General features: G+C 46.8%; 2 protein-coding genes across 3 annotated transcripts; both read right to left on the bottom strand.

Moving 5' to 3' along the window:
• Positions 1–2095: 2095 nt before the first annotated feature.
• On the bottom strand, positions 2096–15527 carry LOC143834338 (tripartite motif-containing protein 10-like). The gene is made up of 8 exons (XM_077331072.1): positions 15104–15527; positions 13502–13957; positions 12711–12806; positions 9910–10140; positions 8184–8206; positions 5439–5551; positions 5117–5149; positions 2096–4273 (listed from the first exon to the last, which is right to left on the bottom strand). Exons 2-8 carry the CDS (start codon positions 13904–13906, stop codon positions 3774–3776), a joined length of 1401 nt encoding a protein of 466 aa, XP_077187187.1. The 5' UTR covers positions 13907–13957; positions 15104–15527; the 3' UTR covers positions 2096–3773.
• A 1304-nt stretch (positions 15528–16831) lies between these two features.
• On the bottom strand, positions 16832–26436 carry LOC143834333 (tripartite motif-containing protein 10-like). Of its 2 annotated transcripts, XM_077331064.1 has the most exons (9): positions 25947–26436; positions 23839–24300; positions 21753–21848; positions 21063–21293; positions 20362–20384; positions 19931–20046; positions 19188–19220; positions 17658–17836; positions 16832–17362 (listed from the first exon to the last, which is right to left on the bottom strand). In XM_077331064.1, the coding sequence occupies exons 2-9, from the start codon at positions 24247–24249 to the stop codon at positions 17309–17311; spliced, it is 1143 nt and encodes a 380-aa protein (XP_077187179.1). In that variant the 5' UTR covers positions 24250–24300; positions 25947–26436; the 3' UTR covers positions 16832–17308. The 2 variants fall into 2 exon arrangements, with proteins under 2 accessions (XP_077187179.1, XP_077187178.1); XM_077331063.1 differs by having other exon boundaries at positions 16832–17836.

Here is a 26436-nt window from a genome sequence, read left to right as displayed (position 1 = left end):
CCAGCTCTGGTGATGCCAGATTCATTTCTTTAGTGCCGGAGTTCTTGAGAAGATTTTGTGCACTTGAGTGTAAGCAACTCTGTCAGCTCCTGCTGCGCTGGGGCTCCCCCTGCAGGTAAATTGTAGGTGCTGATACTGGGTGGGAGTCTGCTACTGAGGCAGCTCTAGCTGTTATTATAGAAGCTCACCTCCAGGAGGAAAGGCTGCCTGAGCTGACTTTCAAGGTGAGCTTTGAGGATGTGAGTTTTCTGGCTCTGGAGCTCGCTTCAGAAACTGAAAGGTTTCTGGAAGAGTGGGGGGGGGGGAAGGCTGGATGCCTTGCCCACTGCTCTGGCTCCTCCAGGGCCTAGTCTGCATACAATAGATAATGCACTTTCAGTGTGCTTTCGCGGCTGGGTTTTCCTGTGCAGAACAGGAAAATCTACTTCTAAAGGGCATTGAAAGTGTGCAGAATCTACTGTGTGCAGAATAGGCCCAGGGTTCAGCAGGCATTCTGAGGAAAGACAGGAGGGGAGACCAGAAATGGTATACAAGAGGAAGAGTTGGGGGTGCACCTCAAGGTCCTGCTATTTCAATCTCCCATCTGTCATCTCCTCCCGTCCTTCTCAAGGCACGGTGGTGTGTCTGCCTCGAACTCCTCACAGGAGGTGGTTCCAGGGGTGTTTGCAGCTGCTAGTCAGGGCGGTGCCCCTACACCTCCGAGGTCTGGAAGCAAATCCACAGTATGGGTGATCCATGCCTCACATGGTGCCAGCTGTGTAGGGCCCAGGTCAGTCACAAGAGACACCATCATCATCTCATGACAACTGACTTTCTGGACCATCAGACGAAGGGCTACCAGGTGATGCTTTTTCAAAGGGAGAGACAGGCTGCTGCTAGGTGCCCAAATCAACCACCACCAGCCAGCGATCCAGGGGGTGTCATCCTGCAACCCACCCACCCCCAGAGCTCTCCCTGAGTATTCAGCTCCAGTGCAGGGATGCCAGGCATCAATGACAGAAATGTGTGGTACAATAAAATCAGAGTCCAGTAGCACCTTTAAGACCAACATTTATTGAAGGCGTGAGCTTTCGAGTGCAAGCACTCTTCCTCATGCCTCTCTCAGCCTCACCCATCTCAAGCTGCTTTGAACCTCCTTCGGGTAGAGAAAAGCGGCATATAAGAACCAGCTCTTCTTCTTCTTCAGTAATCTCAGGGCTCTCTCAGCCTCCCCTCCCTCACAGGGGGTCTGTTGTGGGGAGAGGAAAGGGGAGGCGACTGTAAGCCACTTTGAGCCTCCTTCTGGTGGAGAAAAGCGGTATATAAGAACCAACTCTTCTTCTTCTTCAGTAATCTCAGGGCTCTCTCAGCCTCACCTCCCTCACAGGGGGTCTGTTGTAGGGAGAGGAAAGGGAAGGCGACTGTAGGCTGCTTTGAGCCTCCTTCGGGTAGAGAAAAGTGGCATATAAGAACCAACTCTTCTTCTGAATCTTTGTTGGTCTTAAAGGTGCCATTGGACTCTAATTTTATTGTGCGTCTCAGACCATTTGAATCTACAGAAATGCGTGGAAATAGTGACACCAGGGTAAGGTGATCAGATTTTAACATTGGTAAAGCGGGACACTATTAACCGGGGTGGGGGGGGGGAGTTCTTGATTTAAAATTTGGTCTATAACAGAGCAGCAAAAAGTTTCATAGAATGCATAGAATGCAAAAATAGTATTGTAATATATATTTTTTAAATTTCAACATAAGTACAATTTGCCAGCTGCCCCCAGATGTCCCTCCAAAAGTGGGACAATCTGGTCACCTTACGCCAGGGTGTGCTGGGGGTGGGAGCCATGGTAAGGAAGAGAGTCACTTGACATATCTCCTTGCTGATGGCTGTAGACGGGTCGCCCCTTCCCCATGGCTGATTTCCCTCATTTCTGCAATTTCCTTCAAGAAGCCTGCCCCTGCTGGCATTTCCTCTATGGGGATGGGCAAGTGTGATCAGTAAGGGCTGTAAAAGGCTGGAGGGGGTGGGGGGATATTTGTTCATTGTTCTGGGCTGCAATAACTAGACAGAGGCCATCAGGGGCAGCAGAAGCAGACTTTAATTCACAAACCAGGGCTGATTCTGCACTTATTTTGTTTTTTTACATTGTTGATCCTGCTGAATTCAGATAGATTTGAACCCGGCTCTTGCTCCTTGCTTCCCCCCACCCTCGAGTTGAAACCGAAAATGATCTGCACTTCATTGGGGAAGCTCAGAGTGGGGAGGGCAGAGGGGGGTGAAGTCCAGCCGGCATTAAAGGGGTGTGCTTTCTTCTCTTTTGACGGCTGGTGGAGAAGCTGAGTCTGCTTGTCTCTTTCTTATGAGGGGCGAGGGGCGGGATGAGCTGAGCTAAGCCAGCAGCAGCAGCCTCACAGATTGAGACAAATTTCTGCTGAGAGGTGTGAGCTTCTGGAACGCAGTCACTTTAAAACAGATTCCAAAAGGAGGGAAAAAATAAATCTTGGGAGGAAAGTCTTGCAACCGGGAACCAGGAAGTCCTTGAACTGGCACCAGCTAATTAGGGACAGAGTGCTTCTCTGCTTCAGTGGGGAGGACGTTAATCTGGCAAAATGCAGATCTACACTTTAATACTGGGAGCCCTCAAAGCAGCTTGATCAATTACAGCGAGTTATATCCGTGCCTGGATATTGCGGGGAAAAGGTAGGGTCACTGCGGCTCAATCGTGCATGTTGCAAAGCGAAAATTTAAAGCGACCAAAATCAAAATGGAAATCAAATACAGTGTAGACAGCAGGGATTCATTTGGACTGGGAGTAGGCAAAAAGCCCCGTGCAGATTCTACCCTGCTCAGGTTACAGGGCAACTTTTTCAACCCAAATGTAATAACAAGGTTCGGCCTTCTCTCCTTTCTGCCTCTTTGATCTGCTAGCTCCACCCACGGGCTGAGATTGTCCTCTCATTGGGCACTGCCTGTCCTTTAAAGCAATTCCAGTTTCAAGCCAATTGGACCACAAATTAGAATTCAATGGGCTCCTGAATAAGGTGCCCCAATTCTCTCTTTTTCCAGCCCTCCACTACCGAGGGAGGGAGGGAGAACTCCCTGTACCTTGTCGTCACAGGTGATTGGCTGGGGGTGCTCAGTGCTCCTCCCTTGCAAGGATCTGATTGGAAAGGACAAATGCCATTGCCCATGATGACAGTAGACTCAGAGGAAAAGCCAAGGCATGCTGCTTTCCTGGAAAGTCCCAACTGTACATGCATACATACATCAATACTTGTTTGCGGGGTGTTGGTGGATTTGTATCACAGTTCAAAACACAGTGCTGTGCTGACCTGAATCAGCAATTTCTTTGTACCTTTTTGGCTTGTATGCACACCCTTAATAGCCACTCCTGCACCCCACTGCATAATGGAGTCAGGATCAGCTGTCTGATGGTTCTCCCCCCCCCCCCATCCTTCCCCAGTGTCATCTATTTGGCGGGGTCCTGCAATGCTCCATTCTTGAATCTGGTGAGGGATCAGAGAAAACCTCAAAATGATTGTAGAGGGGAGAGGAGAGGACTAGAACTCTGGAGATTTCGTACTTCTGCCTTTCTTTATTACAGTAAATGTCCTTTTTAAGAAATTGGACCAAGGAGAAGGGCTCTCACGGGAAAACAGGCACCATTTTGTTAGTTTTGGTAACTGTAGAAGCTTCGTATTGAAACAGCAAAGGGGCAAGAGATACTGAATGTTCTTTGTTAATCCTCCTGATCTCACAAACACCATCAGGGCCTATGAGGGAGATTCTGGATGCCTTAAGGAAAGAGCCTCACCCAGGTTTCGCCATACACAGCAAAGAAGGGATAAAGGGCCTCACCACTGAAGGAGGCTCCAGAGAACTCGTAGAGCAGAGCTGCTCTGTCAAAATCATAAAAGGCCACTTGTCCCACATCATAGTTTAAACAGATTCGTAGGTGACAGTCGCTCGGCATCTGGAGAGGGTAAGTGCCATTTCTGAAATTCTTGTGCGGGCCCTTCCACCTCCCCACAGCCCAGATCCCTTCCTCAGGAGTCAAGGTGACCCTGCCCTTCACAGGTTTTCTGGCCACGCCCGCAGCCCAGCCATCATCACACCCTGGAAGGACTTCCCAGAAATGGCAGCCTCCTGTGAATCCCTCTCTGCCCAGCACAAAGCCGTAGAATTTCTCGGGATCTTCAGGTGAGTCTTGAGTTGTACTTTGCCATTTCACAACTTTCTGTTTCCCAGAAAGGACGAGATGGGAACTAGCTGAGGCTGGTTCCAGAGTCACCATTGCTGTTGGGAAAAAAAAAAAACGAAATGACAGAAGAGATGCAGAATCAACTGGGAGATCGATTCAGCTCCAAAAGATTTCTGGTGCGGCATCTCAATTGCCATGGTATCCCCCCCCCACGTCATCCTTTCCTTTTTTCCTCCTCCTGGCAGCCCCTGTACCCTCTCTCCCTGTTACCTGTCTCATTTTTACTTTCTCAGCTATTCATCAGCCTCCCTTTTATCTGCCTCTGATCTTCAGCTAGGTTTACTATTTGTATACTCCTTTCTCCACAGTGGGGACCAAACCTGCTCACCCTGGGCACCAAAAGGGCATGCCCACAAGGAAAGGGCCAAGTCTGAAATAAGAGGGTGGGTCTGGTCCCTGGGAGGTGCCTCCTGAGTAGCCCAGAATAGGTGAAAAGGGAAGAAAAAGCAGAGTCTGGGGAAGTCCAGGAACATTCCTGGGAGGTGAGCCTGTTCCCAAAGGAACGATTCTGTCCAGGGAACTCCTGAAAAAAGGGGACAGTCGAACTGCCCCTCTGATTTGGAGTCTTCTCCCAAGCAGCCGGGCAGGGCTATGGATGCCTGGCCACCATCCATCCTCTTGCGCCTTCTCTAGCTCAGTGTCCACTGATGGGTCTGGGGCTGATCCAGGAGGGCTTATGACGTTCTCAGGTTGAAAGACTCACACTTAATATGACTTGCTACTTCCCCATTCCTCTTTCCCACTTTTCATAACTAACCCATTTATGATTCTCATGTTCCTAGGATGGAACTCTTGAATGTCAAAGAAACACCAACAGAAAACCGCCTGCCAAGCCCTTCCCCTCCTTGTGAATTTTGTTCTCAGGCTCCAAAATTTACCTCTTCGCTCCGGAGACGCCCAAGGCAGAGCCTCTGGAGAAACAAAAGAAACAGGGAATAAACATCAAACCATTCTATTCATGGAGTATCTTGTAACAGGAACAGCAGTTCCCACAAGTATTGACACGGACACAAACAGGGGAGAATAGGGATCCTCCTTCCCTTTCTGCTTGCAAAGACCTATATTTTGTTATCCTAATGTAATTTTCTCCTTTTCCATTTACAGCTTCAGTAGGAGTCAGAAAGCTACGATTCCAAGGAGACTCTTGAGAATAATTCTCTCTATGTCCTCTCTGGAATCCCTGCAGCCGTTCCCTCTTACCTCTGAATGGTCTCATGGCACGGTCCAGAAAGGGGTTATAACAGCAGTTCCAGACTTTCCATAGCAGCTCTGGAGGGAAATCCTCTGGATTCTCGGACATCGTCTCCTCATACCTAAAGAAAATCACTGTTAATGGGTTCTTCATCCAAGTCAGCATTCCTCAGAGGAGCACCTGGTCCAGATCGCAGCTGCCCAGGTCCTTACAGGAATCACATTTGACCCGTGCTCTTCCAGCAGCACTGACTCCAGTTGTTGTTGTTAGGTGCGAAGTCGTGTCCGACCCATTGCGACCCCATGGACAATGATCCTCCAGGCCTTCCTGTCCTCTACCATTCCCCGGAGTCCATTTAAGTTCACACCGACTGCTTCAGTGTCTCCATCCAGCCACCTCACTCTCTGTCGTCCCCTTCTTCTTTTGCCCTCGATAGCTCCCAGCATTAGGCTCTTCTCCAGGGAGTCCTTCCTTCTCATGAGGTGGCCAAAGTATTTGAGCTTCACCTTCAGGATCTGGCCTTCTAAGGAGCAGGCAGGGCTGATCTCCTCTAGGACTGACCGGTTTGTTCGCCTTGCAGTCCAAGGGACTCGCAAGAGTCTTCTCCAGCACGAGTCTTCTCCAGTTCAAAAGCCTCAATTCTTTGATAGCCTTCCTCCAGATAGAGGACCAAATCAGATTCAAGGTGCTGGTACTCCCCTTCAAGGCCTTATAAGGTCTGAGACCTTCGTACCTGTGGGACCACCTTCTCCCATATGCCCCGCACAGAGATCGAGCACACAAAATCTGTTCAAGATCCCTGGCTCCAGTGAACTTAAATTGGGCTCAACTAGAATCAGGGCTTTTTCTCCCCTGGCGCTGACCTGGTGGAAAGTTCTCCCAAATGAGATGAGGACCCTGTGGGATTTGATCTGCACAACTCAGCTGTTCTGCCAGGCCCAAAGAATAACATCGACAGACTGGCCTCCCTACCAAGGTGACAACATCTGCATGCCACTTGTCAAATATCACAGCACTTTGCTCCCAATTATCCCATCAGGGAAATGGCAGTGAACACCCTGGTTATAAAATGTCAGGATCAGTGCCTGTTCTCTGCCATGATTTTTATATTAGCCTAAGTCTCTCCATGTTTTCTTAGCTTTATTTTTACCTTTTGCTTTTGGGTTCTCTGTGTAACCTCGACCCATTATATTTAGCTGTCTGCCTGAAATCGAAACCTGTCTGCTGTGCCTTTGTTATCATGATTTGCTGTGAACTATTTGTCTTTTGAACCGGCCGGCAAGGCCTGCTCTTTGTAACAAAAACAGTTATCTTGTCAGTGGGCGCTGGAAGTAACACTCCCTGGTTTATTGCCCAGCCGGGCACCTGGAGCTCTTCCCCCCTCCCCCTGGGAACCTTCAAGTTTTGGGCGGGAGAATTCTCTTGAAAAGGGTTTGCAATTGTATCTTTGGGCAGATTTGACTTCGCTAGTTATGGTGACTGAAGTAACTTCTCAATAAAGCTTTCTTATGACAGAAGTACGTTGTGAGTTCTTCTAGCACTTGACATAAAATACACATCGGACTTTTAGTATCTTATTGTATGGACATGATGTTGGCTGCCCTGAGCCCTTGAGGAAGGGCAGCATAGAAATGTGAAAAATACATGGATAGAAAAACAAATTAAGAACAAACAAACATGCAGAACAAAGATAACGAATGCCTGAAAGCAAAGCTAAGCCACAGGCAGGAGAAGGAAAGCAGACGGTCTTTTGGGTAGGCAGGGCTGCCTCCTGCATACCTCAAATGGTACCTTATCGGGAATGTGTTTTATTGTTTCTTTTATTTAAAATATTTTAGGTTGCCTTCACACCCAAGTAGAGTCCTCATGGCAGCAGTCAATCAGAAACATTGGGGAAAAAAGCTTTAAAATGCATAACAGCTAAAGAAAAGATCAAACATGAAAACAGGAAGTGACAGGCAGGTGCAGGGTAATAAGGGTGCCATGATCGAGAAGGCCCTGCAGATATCCCCTGGCATCTCCTCTTCAAATGACCCCAATGATTAAAGACGTGTTGCTTCACTTCAGTGGCTGATACTTGAGAACATCTGCAGAAACCCTGACTTTTATGTTGTTCTGATTTCAGGTTCCTTTTGAATTTCTCAGAGCGGTATTTTTATGGACCTTGACCTCTTGGTTCCCAGACCTGCCTCTTGAATTAGAGGGTTCAGTGGATTCATTAGCAGGGCAGTCTGAAAGCAGAGTGATTTTGTTCATATAAGTCAAGGGGCTGGGAGTCACTCTGCTTAGAGCTGCACAATAATAGGCCATTCTAAGAGCCACAAATTCCCCTCTTGAAGAAGAAGAGTTGGTTCTTGTATGCCACTTTTTTCTACCTGAAGGAGTCTCAAAGCAGCTTACATTCACCTTCCCTTTCCTCTCCCCAGAACAGGCACCCTGTGAGGTGGGTGAGGCTGAGAGAGCCCTAATATTACTGAAGAAGAAGAAGAGTTGGTTCTTATATGCCCCTTTTCTCTACTCAAAGAAGTCTCAAAGTGGCTTACAGTTCCCTTTCCTCTCCCAACACCACTGAGAATTCCTAGAGCAGTGTGGGAAGTGACTTCCAGCTGATCAACAGGAAGTGACATCACAGCATCAGCAATGCTCCTTCCCTCCAGACTCCACCCTGCTCCGAAGAGCTCATTATATCTTGGAACTGCATGTTATCCACTGCTTTCAGAAATGATGAAGGGAAATGAATAGGGCCTGCTTACCTCTGCAAGGTTCCTCTGACACCCTGGAAGGAACAAAGAAAGAGAAAGAAAAGGAAAGTCAGTGGCTGCCGTGGACCACACAAGCCCAAGGAAGTTTTTTTTCTCTGCAGAAAAATATTTTTTTTATTTTTATTATTAAAAATAAAAATAATTCTTATTTGCAAATAATCTACCATACAGACTTATCCAAAAGTGTTATCCAAAGGTGTTTCAACTCTAAAATACTTCCCTATTTAATTATTTCCCCCTTTTCCCAAATTTATATTAAAACTTAAATTTTAAATATTTGTTAAATAATATCATCACTACCATTGTTGTCGAATCCCAGGTACCTATCAAAGATAATATGTTCACCCTTTGTCTAGAAAGATTTCTATTCCTAGCACTATGTTCCACCAACAGCTTCTTTGTCTTAAAACACATCTCGAATATAGAATTTCTAAGTTCCGTTCTTTGAACTGTTATGTTTGAAGATATTTCTTTCCCCTCTTCTAGCTCTAAGGATGCATTTCCATGTCAGCTTTCTTTGGTCTTCTTGTAGCCAGAGAGAGTCTCACTGGCCTATTATGCACAGCCGCTGAAACGGCGGCATGGAGAACGCGGAGGAGGAAGAAGTGAAGCAAACCGCTTACGCACGGGACGGAATGCAACGGCGGCAAAACCCAGAGTATCCGATTATGCACGCGGCTACTTGGGAGCCGCTTCTGGTTGCGCCCTGGTCCTGGGAAGCTCCACTTTCTTCCGCATCTCGCTAACGCGGCTTTTTCGGCGGCTTATGTTGACTCTGTGCCCGGTTGCCGCCTGCAGTGTGCATAATTGGTGATTTTAGCCGCCGCCATTCCACCCCGAATGCGGACCTTCCCCTCCGTGCATAATGGGCCTTTCAGGCTCACCACTGGTTTCTTGACACCGACTTCTTCCATATCTTCGAAGATGTTTCAGGGAATTAATTAGAATTGAAAGACTGAAGCCCCCTAATTAATGCAGAATGATAGAGCATCTGTTTATCAGCAGGTGAGATGGAGGTAAAATTATCTCAAGAACAGAAGAGTCCTGGGAATTCGATGAGAAAACTCCTCAGGTTGTAGCCATTGCCCTGGTAGAGGAAAGTACACATTTTCAAGGTTTCCTTCAAACTAGTACCCTTTTCTTTCTGTCACCCCATCAAGGCTGCAGTTTTCCCTGCTGAGCCACTAAAAAGGCTGCTGGCTTCAACTGCCAATTGCTATCATGTTATAACTTTCATTTTAAGGGGAACGTCTCTAGCCCTTTTCATTGTAGAGCTATAAGGGGACTAGCCATGCAACAAAAAGCACTAGCCACTTCTTTGAAGAAATGACAGTGGGGTAGTCAGAAAAACAAGCAGGCTGTGGTAATAGATTGTTATAGGATTGTCATGCTATGAGTTCTTAAAGTGCCCTCCAGTGTCACAGGTGTGTGGGGGATTACTGCGGAAATGGCAGCCAATGGAGAAAGCTCCACACGAAAGTCTCATGTGGACACTCCTTTGCCAGCACAAATGAATCTGCATTCTTGGTGATGATGAAAAAGCAGGTTGATGGAGAACTTTTGCCATGTCGGTGAAGGCTACAGAGATCACTTCAGGCCTGCCAGGCTTCACTCAAGGAGTGAGGATGTGTCTTCTCAGGGTGTGGCCCTGTTCTCATCAGAAAAAGTTTGCGAACCCTCTCAGGATGGCATAGATCATTTTCTACCAGGCTCTTACCTGCAGGAGTTCACTCACTGGGTGCAGAAATTTCTCCTCCATCTCTTGGATGAGGCTTTCGAGAGAGGAGAGTTCCTCAGAGAATTTGGCCAGGCGGTCCTCTATTTTTCTGGCTACCTCCTTCTCCACCTCTTCGATCTGGGCCAGCAGGTGGTTTTCTTGTTCTTCCAGGAACTGGCGTAGGGCTCTGAACTCAGCCACTGTCTTTTGCTTCTCTGATTCTGTTCTTTTCTACAGAAAGGAAGGAAGGAAGGGAGGAAGGAAGGAAGGAAGGGAGAAAGAAAGGGAGAAAGAAAGGGAGAAAGGGAGGAAGGAAGGGAGGAAGAAAGGGAGAAAGAAAGGGAGGAAGGAAGGGAGGAAGGAAGGAAGGAAGGAAGGAAGAAAGGAAGAAAGGAAGGAAGAAAGGAAGAAAGAAAGAAAGAAAGAAAGGAAGAAAGAAAGAAAGAAAGAAAGAAAGAAAGGAAGAAAGGAAGAAAGGAAGAAAGGAAGAAAGAAAGGAAGAAAGGAAGAAAGGAAGAAAGGAAGGAAGAAAGAAAGAAAGGAAGGAAGGAAGGAAGAAAGAAAGAAAGAAAGAAAGAAAGAAAGAAAGAAAGAAAGAAAGAAAGAAAGAAAGAAAGAAAGAAAGAAAGAAAGGAAGAAAGGAAGAAAGGAAGAAAGGAAGAAAGGAAGGAAGAAAGAAAGGAAGAAAGGAAGAAAGGAAGAAAGAAAGGAAGAAAGGAAGAAAGGAAGAAAGAAAGGAAGAAAGAAAGGAAGAAAGGAAGAAAGGAAGGAAGAAAGGAAGGAAGAAAGGAAGGAAGAAAGGAAGAAAGAAAGAAAGAAAGAAAGAAAAAGAAAGAAAGAAAAAGAAAGAAAGAGAGAAAGAAAGAAAGAAAGAAAGAAAGAAAGAAAGAAAGAAAGAAAGAAAGAAAGAAAGAAAGAAAGAAAGAAAGAAAGAAATTGACCATTTCTGCACTGGGAACTTCACTATCCCAGCTCCCATGCAGGAGCACAAATTGGGGGCAGATGAGGTGCACCGGGCCAATTGCTCCCCTGTGTGGGTGCAGGAAGAGGTGGGGCAACCTGCCACGACTAAAACACCAGCCTGCAGCCTGGCATGAAACCTCCAGTGCATAAACGATCATTGTCAGGCATGTAATTTGTTCTCAGAGGGTCAAATCATTAATGAAGGACACTGGTGATTTTCCCCAGAGATGGCATTAATATTCTGCATAGATCCATCAGAATACAGAGTTATGCCCGTTGGAGGCTGCGAAAGTTGGATGATGAACAAAGCAGAGGAGGGGAATCGATTCATTTGAACTCTGGAGTCGGAGAAGAGATCTTCAGGTTCCATGGACAGCAAAAGTAATGAACGTGGAAACACCACAATGCATAAAGCCTGGTAGGTAAAATCACAAAACTCCGGCTCACTAACTTTGGCCATAGCATGCGATCCAACTCAGTGGGGAAAGCAATTATGATAGGAATAGAAATTAAGCCCATTTTATATGACAATAAAATGGGTGCTAGGCTATTGTGGCCGGTGAAGCCTTCGCAGGGCGGGAGTTGGGATGCCGTGGGCAGCGGGGTGCGACCTGGGGCGTTCTCCTGGAGCCGGGAGACGGTTGTGTCCCCCCCCCCCCATGCAGCAGCACCCCTGGGCCATCTCCAGGCCCCAGGAGCAGCCTGGCCACGTCTGTGACGTGGCGAGGCTGCTATCGGAGGCGGGAGAAGGCTGCGCCCCCCCCCCAGCCGGACGCATCCCTCGGGCTTCTCCCGGCCCCGTGAGCAGTAACTCCTCCCCAACAGCCCTTACCCTTTTATTTAATCCGCTCTGCAGGAGCGGTTAAAGATTGGTCATTGGAAAAAGGAAACCAGGGCCTAGTCTGCATACAGTAGACTAGTACACTTTCAATGTGCTTTTGTGGCTGGATTTTCAGAAAATCGACTTCTAAAGTAAACTGAAAGTGCATTATCTATTGTGTGCAGACTAGGCCCAGGTTGACAAAGAACGCGGTGGTTAGACACAATCAAAATGGACACCGGGCAGAACATTGCATGGCTGAGGGAGGCGGTGTGGGATCGGAGATCATGGTGGTAGTTGTGCCATAGGATCACTAAGAGTCGGATTTGACTGAATGGCTAACATCATCATCAGCATCATCATCATCCTGTCACCAGAGGGTGCTTCCCACCATCACTCAGCTGGCAGGCGGGAGGGAAAATGGCGTGCTGACATCACTTCATGTATGCCCAAAGCTGAAGACAGTGGGAGACATCAGGGAAGGTCTGGCATTTGGGCAGAACTCTATGGTCATCGAAGAATACTTGGGTATATGTTTCTAAATGAATAAATACACAAATGCAAATATTCCAGAGGCTAGCATGATGTTGAGTTACCTGAAGATTTTCTACAGGATCACTATACCTGTGGAAAATTCTACCATCTCTTTGGTTTTCCTGAAAAAAACTGCCCCTCTACACTGCTTTACCATATGCACTTTTTTGTATATTGTGGAAATCGGGGGTGGGGGAGAGGTTTTTTTGCCAAAAAATGGAGACCACCTTCCTTCTTCTGATCCAGAATGCAGCTTATGCAGCTTATATTTTTTTAAGTGTCTAGTGAGAAAGGAATACCAGAAGTTATTTGGCCCTTAGAATGGCTCTTGATAACTATTTGATGTGACAGCCCAGGCCATAAATAACAGACATTTGTTTTGAGAACTGGGACTACCTTGCAATTTTGAATTTGGTATATCCTCCCCCCTCCCCTGAGATATTTATCTCAATTCGTGTTGTGTTCCTGTTACTGGGGCACTTACAAGCATTTGTTGGCTTTCGTCTTTGGTTTCTGCTATATATGCCTGAATTGTCTTCCTTTTCCTCTTCAAAATCTCAAGGCAATTGAAGATCTTATGCTGAAGAGGGAAAAAAAAAGAGAAAACATTTATTTATTGATTTGATTTGATTTCTGGATTTTGGATTCGTTCTTGATTTTGATTCTGGATTTGTTCCTGTTTGGTTTTTATTTGTTTGCTTTTAAGGTTTGCTATTCACATACATCAAAACATATAAAATCAGAGAAAAAGGGAACGAGTTCATTTAAATGATGTGCCTGGCCTGCATAGTCTTGTGTGCATGTGTGGAGGGTCATTCAAGTCCCCGACAGCCTCTGTATCAGGAATCCCCAACCTCTGGGCACCTTCAGAATTCTGGCCCAAACACTCACTATAAAAAGGATAGATTCAAATGGGTAGCCGTGTTGGTCTGAAGTAGCACAATCAAATCAGAGTCCAGTAGCACCTTCAAGACCAACAAAGATTTATTCAAGGCGTGAGCTTTCGAGTGCAAGCACTCTTTGTCTGAGGAAGAGTGCTTGCACTCGAAAGCTCACTCCTTGAATAAATCTTTGTTGGTCTTGAAGGTGCTACTGGACTCTGATTTGATTGTGCTCTGATTTTATTATTAAAAGGATAAAAAAACAGAATCAGTATCTTGTACCTCCTTACTGTCGCAAGTATCAGCTATGGAAGGAGAGGGATATTGGGAGGGAAGTACCTCTTCCCTAGAAAATGGATGGATTCCACCAGCAAGGATCCAGATGAGTTCCTACCTTGTATTGTTGACGAGCTTCTTCCAGGAAGATTGTGTGTCCTTGGTGTTCTGGAGATCGCTCACAGACGATACACACCAATTGTTCATCTTCTTTGCAGAAGAAGTGGAGTTTTTCCTTGTGTCTCAGGCAAAGATCTTTTCCTGAACTCAGTGGCAACTGTTTAATTTTTTCTACTAGGTTTGCCAGCTGCCAGTTTGGATGGAAATTCCCTTTCTGGAACCTGAATTTGCAGAGAGGACACTTCATGTCCCCCAATGGTTCCCATTTTTCACAGTAGTCAGTGATGCAGCCCTGGCAGAAGCTGTGGCCACAGCCCAGGACCATGGGGTGTGTCAGGAAGTCCAGGCAGATGGGGCACGTGACTTCCTGCTCTATTTCAGTGGATGGCGGAGCTGAGGCCATGGGTGCTGGATGCTTGGTAGCTTGGCTGATAGGAAAAGCAGCTTGCAAGATCTGTAAGACAGAAGCAGAAGAGGAATGAGCTGGAGAAAAGGACTAGCATTTTAGGCTGTTGCCATGTTGAATTTATTTTGAAATAGATTGTAATTTTTTTTTGTTGATACTATGTTAAATTATCTACTGCTTAAGAGTCTAAAGATGGAGAGGTAGCTCACACATCTTTAAGCAGGCAAACAAACAGAGGTGTCTTTTGCTCTGCATCCACCTTTCTAGTTGTCTTTGCTGTTATTGCTGATCTGGTACTTGGATTTTCAAGAAACATTGAAACCTTTGGGGTCCAACCGACCTAAGAAGAAGAAAAATTTAAAACCCTGCAGCAGTAGAAGTTTTCCCCAGGATCTGCGTGGGACAGCAAACCTGGCTGCAAAAGGATTCTGCTGTGCCACAGTTTAAGCCACCCCACAGCAGAAGCTACCCCAAGGATGTGCATGGGCCTGGGAGACATTTCCCCACCACACCAGACATTTCCCCAGGCAGACTTAGCTGCCAAGCAGAAGCTGTCCCCAAGGTCTGCATGTGGAAGGAAGCTTTCTTGCTGCCTCAGGTGTGGAGGCAGGAGTTGAAAGCTGACAGAATAGCTGGATAAAAAGGTAAAGGTAAAGGTATCTCCTGTGCAAGCACCAAGTCATGTCTGACCCTTGGGGTGACGCCCTCCTGCGTTTTCATGGCAGACTCAATACGGGGTGGTTTGCCAGTGCCTTCCCCAGTCATTACCGTTTACCCCCCAACAAGCTGGGTACTCATTTTACCGACCTCGGAAGGATGGAAGGCTGAGTCAACCTTGAGCCGGCTGCTGGGATCGAACTCCCAGCCTCATGGGCAGAGCTTTCAGACTGCATGTCTGCTGCCTTACCACTCTGTGCCACAAGAGGCCTTATTAAAAGCCCCTTCATTGACTTTTTTTCAGGTTCGCTGTACCGGTAGCTAATCATATCATAAAATCTATAATCGGCTAAAATAATAGCCAAAAATATCAGTAAGGTATTTTGGGGGTATTTTTTCCCGCTCAGTTTAGCCAAATGCATATCATTTCTCACACTCTTTCTCGGATTTCCCCATTACGATTCTGTTCTCCTTGTTCTCTACCAGCCAACTAACCAACCAACCAGGGTGTCTACTCAACCGTTATGCAAGAATTACCTGCTGGTTGTCTCACAACAAAATCACAGCGTGGGCGCGACAGTCTCCCCCTTGCTTCTGATCTCACTCTTCATACGTCCCTGGAGAGTCAACGAAAAGCAGATTTGAGCTTCCCTTAACAGCTGGCTTCTCCCACTCCTGTGGAAGTTGCTGCCCTTCCCTTCTTCAGGAAGTAAGCGTTGGAAAATGCACTTTTATAACACTGCAGTACACACCCCAGCAGACCAAGCAGAAAGTGTATCGTATTTCAGCATCGGTGTTTACTGGACCACGTAATAAATTTATGACTCCGAAGTTCAAATCATTCTCGCATTTCACCGCCTTCTGACCCCACGTTTTCTTCTTATGAATGTATAGGATAAGTGCGCCAGATATTTGAGGAAGAAGGTTGAATTCCATGAAGACTTATGACTTGTTATATGTGTTTATTTAAGGTTCACTTATTGGAGTTACTGCAACAGACTGAGCTGGGTAGATTGGCACCCCATGCAGGAGCAAACCCTTATAGAGTTGTGCTTACACAGATACTTACAGCCCATCCCACCTTAAAGGACTGTGGTTTCCACTGGACTTTAAGAGTTTTCTATTTCTGAGAGAAATTACTGTAAGCCAAGTTGACATAGGAACCCAGCGCTTGAAGGGATACCAAGGGTCATCTAGTCCAACCCTTGCACACGGGTTCCTCCCCTGAGCCAATTGGACCAGGATGAGAATTCCTTCCTGACCTCATAGTGGTGCTCAGCATAGATTTTAAAAGGCCACAAAAGCCAAGCACTCTCTTGCCCCTCCTGCCCTCCCTGTCACGGCCTTCCTCCATTTTGAATGAGTCGTTGAATCAGCATTGCTGTCAGATCAAATGCAGAAGAACAAACAAAAAGATTGTTTTATGAATACTGAAGAGCAAAAAAATGAATATGGCCAGTTCTTCTTGTTCTTCTTTGCATTTGGAAATGGGAATCCAGGTTCTTGAAGGTCCTCATTGTTCAGGATTAGGATGTGACTTTGGATCCTGCAGAGCCAGCCATGCCTTTCCTTCCAGTGCTGCCCAAACTCATGGGGACCCCAGTTTTCCTGCATTCTTTGAATTGACGCCCTGATCAATCAGCGACAGATTACCGCGATACCTCAGCATTGGAGGTGCGGAGAAGGGTAAAAGGTAAAGGTAAAGGTCTCCCCTGTGCAAGCACCGGGTCATGTCAGACCCTTGGGGTGACGCCCTCCAGCGTTTTCTTGGCAGACTCAATACGGGGTGGTTTGCCAGTGCCTTCCCCAGTCATTACCGTTTACCCCCCAGCAAGCTGGGTACTCATTTTACCGACCTTGGAAGGATGGAAGGCTGAGTCAACCTTGAGCCGGCTGCTGGGATCTAACTCCCAGCCTCATGGGCAGAGCTTTCAGACTGCATGTCTGCTGCCTTACCACTCTGTGCCACAAGAGGCTCGCAGAGAAGGGTAAAGAAGTTAAACCGGCAAAACGCCGATATCTATGCTTGTATCTCCTTACTATTTTGAGCCATCGGCCAATTTATATTACAACTTGTATTGAGGTTGCGGAAGAAACACTCCTTAAATTCATTGCACTTAGAAGAGAGGACTTGCCACTGAGGAAAAGATAATATATAACAGAGTTTATCTGGAAAACCGCTCTGGCTGATGTCCTTGGAATGAAATAAACTAAAAGTAAACTCAAGGAAGGACATTGTTTAAAAACATTCTTTATTAATGTTTAATGCCATAGGGACAGGTCTTTTCTTCTTGGTTCGAGTTATCTGAGATGGTCCTGTGTTTATCCTATTGCCACTTTGTGTATTATAATGGAAGGAGAGGGGACCTCAGCAAGGGAGGCTAGAGGGCCAGTGCTAGGACCTGGTTCCCTCCTGGAAGCCGCGGTGGCAGTTCATACTGTGCCACCCTTGACTGGGCCCCAGTGTCATTGGAAATAAGGGCAGTGGAACCAATCTTGGTGTCATGTTCTCTGGAGGTGCTGGAGGAAGTGATGGTAGATAGTTGGGTTCCAGCCTCTTCAGGTGGGATGGCCCCGCCAAGGTCTGGAACCAGGGTCTTCCAGCCTGGGAGGACCTGGTGGGGCATCTCTCAGGTCCACTGGCAGCCCAAGTACGGAGTTCCCAGACAATGCTCTTCATTAATCATCTAGGCCTCACAAACACCAGCATGGCCCATTTCACCGTCTCAGGGAAATTTCACCTCAGGGAGATTTCACCGTCTCAGGGAAAGAGCCCCAGGCAGCCATCCCCATACACTGCAAAGAAAGGATGAAGGGTCTCACCACAGAAGGAGGCCCGAGAGAACTCGTAGAGCAGGGCTGATCTTCTGGCATCAAAAAAGGCCACTCGACCCCCATCGTAGTTCAGACAGATTCGGATGCGAAGGAGCCTCCTCCTCAGGGTCAAGGGAGGGTCAATGCCCTTTAGAAAGGCCTTGTACCGGCCCTCCCACCTCCCCACAGCCCAGATCCCTTCCTCAGGAGTCAAGGTGACCCTGCCCTTCACCAGCTTCCTGGCCACCCCCACAGCCCAGCCTTCCCCAAATCCTACCACAACTTCCCAGAAATGGCAGCCTGCTGTGAAACCCTCACGGCCCAGCACAAAACCGTAGTGTTTCTCAGGATCTTTGGAAAGGTCTTGAGCTGTACTTTTACGCATCACTTTTTTCTGGCCCTCCGACAGGTGGACGAGACAGCAACTGTTAGAGGCCGGATCCAGAGTCACCTTTGCTGTTGGGAAGAAATGAGATGACGGAAGAGGTGCGGAATCCGCTGGGAGGTCCATTCACTTTCAGGAGATAAAACCAGCGCGTCAACACATGAGCTCCAACACCGCCTGGAGAAATCTAGGGCTATCAACTTCCTAGAGAGGACTGGCGTAACTTCTGGGGTTCCCCGGAACTGACATCGTGCCATTACGGACAGCCACCTCCCCTTCTCACTGCCCCGCCCAGTCTCCCACTGTTTGCCAGGTTGGGCTTGGCAATCCGAGTGGAAAGGTGGGATAGATATTTTTGAAAGAAAATGAACCAGGTGACAAGTGTCCCCTTGCTGCAAGCAATGGAGTGAGGCCAGTGCTAAATTTTTCGAGCTGGAGGTGCTGTGCAAAGGTATCTGTGTGGGAAATTTCTCCTCATTCCTGCAGTCATTAATGTGGAGAGGAGGGCCATGGTTCTGTGGTTCTCTGTACTTGTTCGGTGGTGAAGGGAACCCCTCCGGATACAATCAGATACCTGCAGCTGGAAGCAGCACCTAGGTAGCAAAACACTCACAGCCTTGTCAAAGCCCCATTAAATCTGGAAGATTTCTGACCCCCCCTTCCTTTCTTACAGGACAACTGTCCATGATGAGGCTGGTTGGGATGAGATTCAGGGGGAGCTACACCTCAAGGTGCCTTGAGGCTAGAGCAGGGGTAGTCAACCTGTGGTCCTCCAGATGTTCAGGGACTACAATTTCCATGAGCCCCTGCCAGTGTTTGCTGGCAAGGGCTCATGGGAATTGTAGTCCATGAACATCTGGAGGACCACAGGTTGACTACCCCTGGGCTAGAGTATTAGCACAAGAGTGCCATAATATATTGTGGTTGTGCCTCCATGCCAACCTTAAACCAATTTCACATCCAGGTAAATCATGAATCATAGAGTTGGAGGGGACCTCCTGGGTCATCTAATCCAATCCCCTGCACTGTGCAGGACACTCACAACCCTCTCGCTCATCCAGTGTCACCTGCCACCCCCTTGAATCTTCACAGAATCAGCCTCTCCACCAGATGGCTATCCAGCCTCTGTTTAAAAATCTTCAAAGACGGAGAACCCACCACCTCCCGAGGAAGCCTGTTCCACTGAGAAACCGCTCTGACTGTCAGGAACTTCTTCTGGATGTTCAGATGGAATTTCTTTTGCATTCATTTCATCCCATTGGTTCTGGTCTGTCCCTCCGTGGCAATCAAATGCCAATGTCTGAATAAAGTTTCCAGATTTATGGGACAGACTGGTTAAACCACAATGAACCACAACTATACAAGTCTCTAGCAACCCCCCTCCCCCAGGAAATTCTGTCCTTCATTGATATGAAAATTTACCTTTCTGTAGATGAAGTCCAGAGACCAGACTGGCTGGAAAACAGAGATTAATTATAAAAACATTGTTCATATAGCAAATTTTGTAAAAAAAACAACAATCCAAAACAATTTTGGTTGCTGAAACAAATCTAGGGAGGGTGCCAATGCTCCCAATTCTAATAAAGCTTGCAAATTTCCCTTCTCCGAACATAATTTTATTCCAGCATCTAAGTTGTGGCTACTATAGGGTTTAGGAAACAGCCAAACTATTGTCCTTAATTACAGAGACCTTCCAAAACCTTCAAGTCTTGGCTTTTGGTTGTCAGCACGGAGGGATCTTTAGTGATCTTGATCGAGTAAAGGGTGAAACTGATCAGATTCTGAGTTACTGAAGGTTTCAAATGGTATATTAGTTTCATTATAAATTAGTTAAGGGTTTTTTTTTTGGGGGGGGGGGGTGGAAGCCTAAGGGTATAATTAGCAATGGATATCTGTGGTGTGTTATTTAAAGACTTTACCAGCATCACTAATCTGGTCACATTATCTTCTCTTGGTGACGCCTCCTGCCCCAGTCTCCCTAATAAATGTAGCCCCCCAAAAACAGGAAAATAGGAATCAAAATGAAAAAAAAATTATTTGGTTTTGTAAATGTTTCATTTTTGGGGCTAATGATCCAGCTCTTCCCACAGTGAAGCTCCTTAAATGGTGTGCCTATTTTGGGACGAATCGTCCTGCAGGAAATCCCTGCATCTGTTCATCAGTACCTTTGCATTTCTTCGCAACACCCTCCAGGAGAGGAGGGATATTACAGAACCCCCAGATCCTCCACTTCAGCTCAGAAGGGAAAGCTGCCAGATTCTCAAACTTCTTCCTCTCATACCTGATGAGAAATATCACAAACTCGTCACTCAACGGCACCACAGTTTTTGAGGGGGGCAAAAGAACAGAGGGAGAACATGAGCAGAATTTGGGCAGTGCTCAGCTGCAAGGCCAGATGCCCCAGACAAGAGCAGAGCTGCAGAGAAGGGTTGTAGCCATTTGGGATGGAGAGTCTGCCTCACTCAGGAACCCCACGTCCATGAGAAACACCAGAGGGCTCACCTGTTTTACATCTTGTCCCCGAAATCCTTCAAGTTCCCCATGAAATCCAGATCCTTCCCATAATCATGAAGGGACACAAGTAGGACCCACTTACCTTTGTAAGGTATTCCTGACATCCTAGAGGGAGAAGGGGAAAACAATGTTCTAAACCCATGAGCACAAGAGGCTACTTTATACTGAATCAGAATTGGTCCATCAAGGGCCCATTCCGCACACACAGGATAATGCACTTTCAATGTGCTTTGGCAGCTGGGTTTTCCTGTGCGGAACAGGAAAAGCTACTTCTAAAGTGCATTGAAAGTGCGTTATCTATTGCAGGGGTAGTCAAACTGCGGCCCTCCAGATGCCCATGGACTACAATTCCCACGAGCCCCTGCCAGCAAACGCTGGCAGGGGCTCGTGGGAATTGTAGTCCATGGACATCTGGAGGGCCGCAGTTTGACTACCCCTGATCTATTGTGTGCAGAATAGGCCCAATGCCGGTTCTCCAGCATTTCAGTTTTAAGTCTTTCATATCCTCTATCACTTGATCCTTTTTCTAGCAGCTGATGAAAAGGACTGAACCTGGAATGGAGATCTTCCACACGCCAAGCGCATGCTATACGTATATGACACTCCACAAACATTTAACCAAAACCCAAAAATCCAGGACAGTCGACACAAACATGATCGTACCAACCTTTCCCTGCTGATTTTCCTGTACACAAAAAGCTTTTCTTCTTGTACAGGTGAAAGAGACACACAAATGTTTGAAAGCCACATCCTGCCCCCGTGAAGTCCTTGCTGTACTCTTACCTGCAAAAGTTCCCTGCCTGGCTGCTGAATCTTCTCCTCCACCTCCTGAATGAGACTTTCCAGCAAGGAGAGTTCCGCAGAGAGTCTGGCCAGGTGGCCGTCCCTTTTCCTTGCAATCTCCTTCTCCGTCTCTTCTGTCTCAGTCAGCAGAACTTCCTCTTGTTCCTCCAGGAACTGGTGCAGTTTTCTGAACTCAGCCCGTGCTTTTTGCCTCTCTGATTTGGTCACATTCTTCGAGAAGCAGGCAGAGAGAAGGAAACCAGTGTCAGGGATATGGTCGGTTCTAGGAAGATGAAACCCTAGTAGGAAGGTGGAAGGTCTGATTTTTCATCTATCGTACATCAGCATGCAGAAGGGGGAAGAGTTTCTGGAGAATTTTTCTCCCAAGTCCCCATACTTAAAAGGCCAAGGCCCACTCCAGGTGTTGGGAATCCCTGGGCAAGGATGACATTCACCAGATCCTGAGAGCACCATTTCATGGACATAGAGTTGGAAGGGGCCATACAGGCCATCTAGTCCAACCCCCTGCTCAACGCAGGATCAGCCCTAAGCATCCTAAAGCAATTTTCTCTGAGAGATCAGGCCTTCCCCAGTGACTGCTTCATGAGTCATGATTTTTCTGCACTTTTTTTACTACATTCCCAAGGATTGGTTCTCTTATTTATTCTCTTCCTAATTTGGGACACTCACAAGCAGGTCTTGGCTTTCCTTTTCTACGTCTGCTTTGTAGGCCAGGATTTCCCCTTTCTCCTTCCTCAGAATCTCGAGACAGCCATGGAATCTACCCTGAGGAAGAAACAGGTTTAATACACATACAAAATAAAAAAAAGAGAAAGTTTCCATTTCTCCTTGGTGTGTTGTGAATGAGTGAAGGATGCCTCTCCGAAACCTAAAAATTGATTGAATGAAGTGGCATTTTGGGGAGTGGCATAAGATTCTAAGGAAATTTATTTGGCAAGGGAAAAAACCCAAAGTAAAATTCAAAAATGTACATGGTAGTAGGGAATGAGGGGGATTAAACGCCCCAAATTTACTACTTTATTATGAAGCAGCTTCCTTTGTTTAGCCAAGAGATTGGATATTGTTAAAAGATCAACATCTACTGAATTTAGAGGGCCATGATCTAATCTTTGGCTGACACGCTTATTTGGGTCATGATAAGGTTAAAGCTACTAAAGAATTGAAAAGCCATTGTGTTAGTGAAACCCTATAGAAAATTTGGATGAGGTATAAGAAGGTTTTATTGGGGAAAATGCCAACATGCTTTTCACTGCATGAGGCACTGTTTAGTAAGCAATCTCAACGCCATGAAGAATTTTTGACATATGGTGATATTTTAGAGGATAATAAAATAAAATTTTAAAAACAGGAGGAAATATTTTTGATGGAACAAGGTGCAGTTGGTTCTTATATAGGCAATTATTAGAAAGATTGAATATAGATAAGCAATGTTTTGAATTTGAACAGGATTCAACTTGGGTGTGAAATTTCTGCAAAAAGTATGGAAGTCTGATTAAAGTCATGTATAATTGGCTATTAGCCTATTATTCCCAGTCTGAAAAAGTTAAGGAGGTCATGATTAGCTGGGCCAGCAACATTCCTCATAACATCTCCCTAGAGGATTGAAATTGTGGGATAAAGGTATTGAGTTCTCAAAAAGTGTAAACCAAAAAGAAAATTACTACAAAATGTTTTATAGACTACATTTGACACCAAAGAATATAGCATTGCTATATAAATTTTCAAATTCACCCTTTGACGATTGTTGTCTCCCTCCCCACCCCCTTTCCTTCACTAAAATTTCACGTTCAGCCAAACAAATCTCTGGTCTGCTTGTTGCTTAGCAAAGATAAGCAAACACTTTCCCTTTCCTCTCTCCACAACAGACACCCTGTGAGGGAGGGGAGGCTGAGAGAGCCCTGAGATTACTGAAGAAGAAGAGTTGGTTCTTATATGCCGCTTTTCTCTACCGGAAGGAGTCTCAGAGCGGCTTACATTCCCCTTCCCTTTCCTCTCCCTACAACAGACACCCTGTGAGGGAGGTGAGGCCAAGAGAGCCCTGAGATTACTGAAGAAGAAGAAGAGCTGGTTCTTATATGCCGCTTTTCTCTACCAGAAGGAATCTCAAAGTGGCTTGCACTCGCCTTCCCTTTCCTCTCCCCACAACAGACACCCTGTGAGGGAGGGGAGGCTGAGAGACCCCTGATATTACTGAAGCAGAAGAGTTGGTTCTTATATGCTGCTTTTCTCTACCGGAAGGAGTCTCAGAGCGGCTTACATTCCCCTTCCCTTTCCTCTCCCTACAACAGACACCCTGTGAGGTGGGTGAGGCCGAGAGAGCCTTGAGATTACTGAAGAAGAAGAAGAGCTGGTTCTTATATGCTGCTTTTCTCTACCCAAAGGAGTCTCAAAGCGGCTTACAATCACCTTCCCCTTCCTCTCCCCACAACAGACACACTGTGAGGGAGGTGAGGCTGAGAGCGCCCTGATATTCCTGCTCGGTCAGAACAGTTTTACCTGTGCTGTGGCAAGCCCAAGGTCACCCAGCTGGCTGCATGTGGGGGAGCAACCACCGTAGTCAATATGATTCCCCATGTAGTTTAAACCCATTACTGTGGGTCCTCTCCGCTGCTCCCCACAGAAACCGCTCCCCTGCCTTCCTCCAAGTGACAGCCTTTCAAATACAGAGACAGCCATCCTGTCCCCTCTCAACCTCCTCTTCTCCAGGCTGAACATTCCCGAGTCCCCCAGCCTTTCTTCATAGACGAGGCCCTACCTTGTACTGCGGAGATGCCTCTTCCAGGAGAAGCAGCGCGTGTCCTTCATGTTCTGGGAATCGCCCGCAGACAAAACACACCAATTTTTCATCCTCTCTGCAGAAGAGGTGGAGTTTTCCCTTGTGTCTCAAGCAAATACCTTCATTTCTTGAGCTTCGTGGCTGCAGGTTCATTTTTTCTCCTGGGTTTGCCTCCGGCCAGTTTTGACCAAAATTCCCTTTCTGGGACTTGAACTTGCAGACAGGACATCCCGAGTCCCTCATGGTTCCCCATGCCTCACCGTAGAGGGTGATGCAGCCCTGGCAGAAACTGTGGCCACAGTCCAGGGTCCTGGAGTGGATCAGGTGCTGCAGGCAGATGGAGCATTTGGACTCCTGGCCCATCTCTGTGGTTGCTGAACGTGAGGCCATGGGGGCTAGATTCTTGGTCGTTCGGATGAGGGGGAAGGCAGCTTGTCAGACCTGTCAAAGGGCAGCAGAAAAGAAAGAAGGTTTTGAATTTTAGACTGTCACCATTTGAATTTATTTTGGAATAGATTGCATTTTTATTGTCAGTTCCCCACTGCCTCAACAGTTCCGCAGGGCCTGCATAAGGGAGCTCTTCTGCCAGGCATTTTGGTTGAGGCTGAGCGAAACCAGAGACAGCTGCAGGCCCCCTGATCCCTCCCTCCCAGAAATCCACTCATGCGTTCTGCCCCTGGACCTGTTCGCATTGTTATGCTTACCTTTGTTACAGTTATTAATGTTAATATTATTATTGTGGTGGTTATCTATATGTTATGCAAAAACTAAGTTCCTTGTATTGTTCTACGTTCTATGTAAACCGCCCTGAGACTCAGGGGAGGGCGGTGTTGTTGTTAGTTGCGAAGTTGTGTCCGACCAGTCTCCTCCCTTCACGCGTCACCTGAAGCTTGCACCTGGAGTGGGTGTCCCTGCACTGATTGGTGCTCTCTTTTCCCGCAATAGAATTCCCCGTTTCCCACCATAGGACTCAATGGAGGTCAGGTGGGAGCCTGAAGAATTTGATACCCTGATCCAAGAGCTTTTTTCCTTCTTTAATATGAAGATTGCTTCAGAAAGATTGGGGGGGGGGGGGATGTCAGCTAAACCAAACGAATTCTTTGCATCTGTTTCTGTTGAGGAAACTACATATCTATGTAGATCATGAGCAGCTACAGAGCTCCCTATCAGGGTAAATAATACCTCCTGGGTCTAGTTCCCTGTAGGAGACACCTGGTCCCAATCCAAATAAGCCCTCACCTGGCTAGCCCAGGCCAGCTTCATTCCATCAGATCCGGGGAACCTGGCTAGAATTTGGATGGGAGACCTCCAAGTATTTGGATGGAGTTCCTTCAGTGAACACTAGGGGTCATGACATGGAGGGAAGCAATGACAAACCACCTTTGAATGCCCCTTGCCTGGCTACCCTACAGATGCCATACGGTAAATAAATGATCCAAATTAGCTTTCCACATGCTTGAGAAATGTGTCCCCTTGGAGATCACTGGCAGTCTTCAAGCAAAGGTTGGATACACACTTTTCTTGGATGCTTTAGGATGCTTTGGGCTGATCCTGCGTTGAGCAGGGGGTTGGACTAGATGGCCTGTATGGCCCCTTCCAATTCTATGATTCTATGACTAGATAGCCTGTCGGCCCCTTCCAACTCTATGATTCTATGACTAGATGGCCTGTATGGCCCCTTCCAACTCTATGATTCTATGATTCTATGATGATGAATGGAAAAGGTAGGTGGCATATTGCCTGCTTGAGCTAGACCAAGTGGGTACAGTGGAGTTTTCCCTTTGGCTGTTATATTCTTCACAAATCCTCTGTTCATGACCCCTCCAATGCTATACTCCCCGCCCCTTTCCCTGGCTGCTTTCCTGCCCTGTGCCTCAGTTGCCAACTCCCCTGACCTCTAGTTTGCCTTTTGTCTGCCGTTCATCCCTCCAAGCACCATTTTTTAGCTGAATGTTCCCTTCTTCTCCCCTTTCCCACCTGAGACTATATCAGTGGTATTCTCTGGCGGAGGGACCCAAGCACATTGTAAGTAGAAGTTCTGTCTCCTTGTTCTCTACCAACCAACTCATCCATGATGCAAGAATTACCTGCTGGCACAACAGTCACCTGCCTCGCTTCTGAGCTCTCACACTCTTCATGCGTCTCTGGAGAGTCGATGAAAAGGAGATTTGAGGTCCCCTTGGCAGCTGGCCCCCCACGCTTCCCTGGAGATTGTTCCCCTCGCTACTTCAGGAAGCCAAGTGTTGGAAAATTCACTTTGATTCCCGTGACTGAATTTAAGACATCAGTAGACAAACAAAGCTGAAATTACATTGTTTTTTTTTTCAGAAACAATACCTATGGAACAGGTGTTAGGTTTATGACTCCAAAGTCCATTTGAATTCTACGGTTCATTTCATTCTTGCATTCTGTATATTTCTGACCCCGTGTTTTCTTCTTGTGAACGTGTAGGATGTGCGCACCAGTGAAAATACAGATCAGGTATTTTCGGAAGAAAGCTGCATTCTATGAAAATGGATGACATGCTTCATCAGTTAAGGTCCCAGAAGACCCCTTATTGGTGTAACTGCCACAGAC

Source organism: Paroedura picta, chromosome 3, assembly GCF_049243985.1.
Source record: "Paroedura picta isolate Pp20150507F chromosome 3, Ppicta_v3.0, whole genome shotgun sequence".
NCBI classification, from domain to species: Eukaryota; Metazoa; Chordata; class Lepidosauria; order Squamata; family Gekkonidae; genus Paroedura; species Paroedura picta.
Note: the sequence above shows the minus strand (reverse complement) of the source record. Positions and strands in the feature narration are given on the sequence as shown.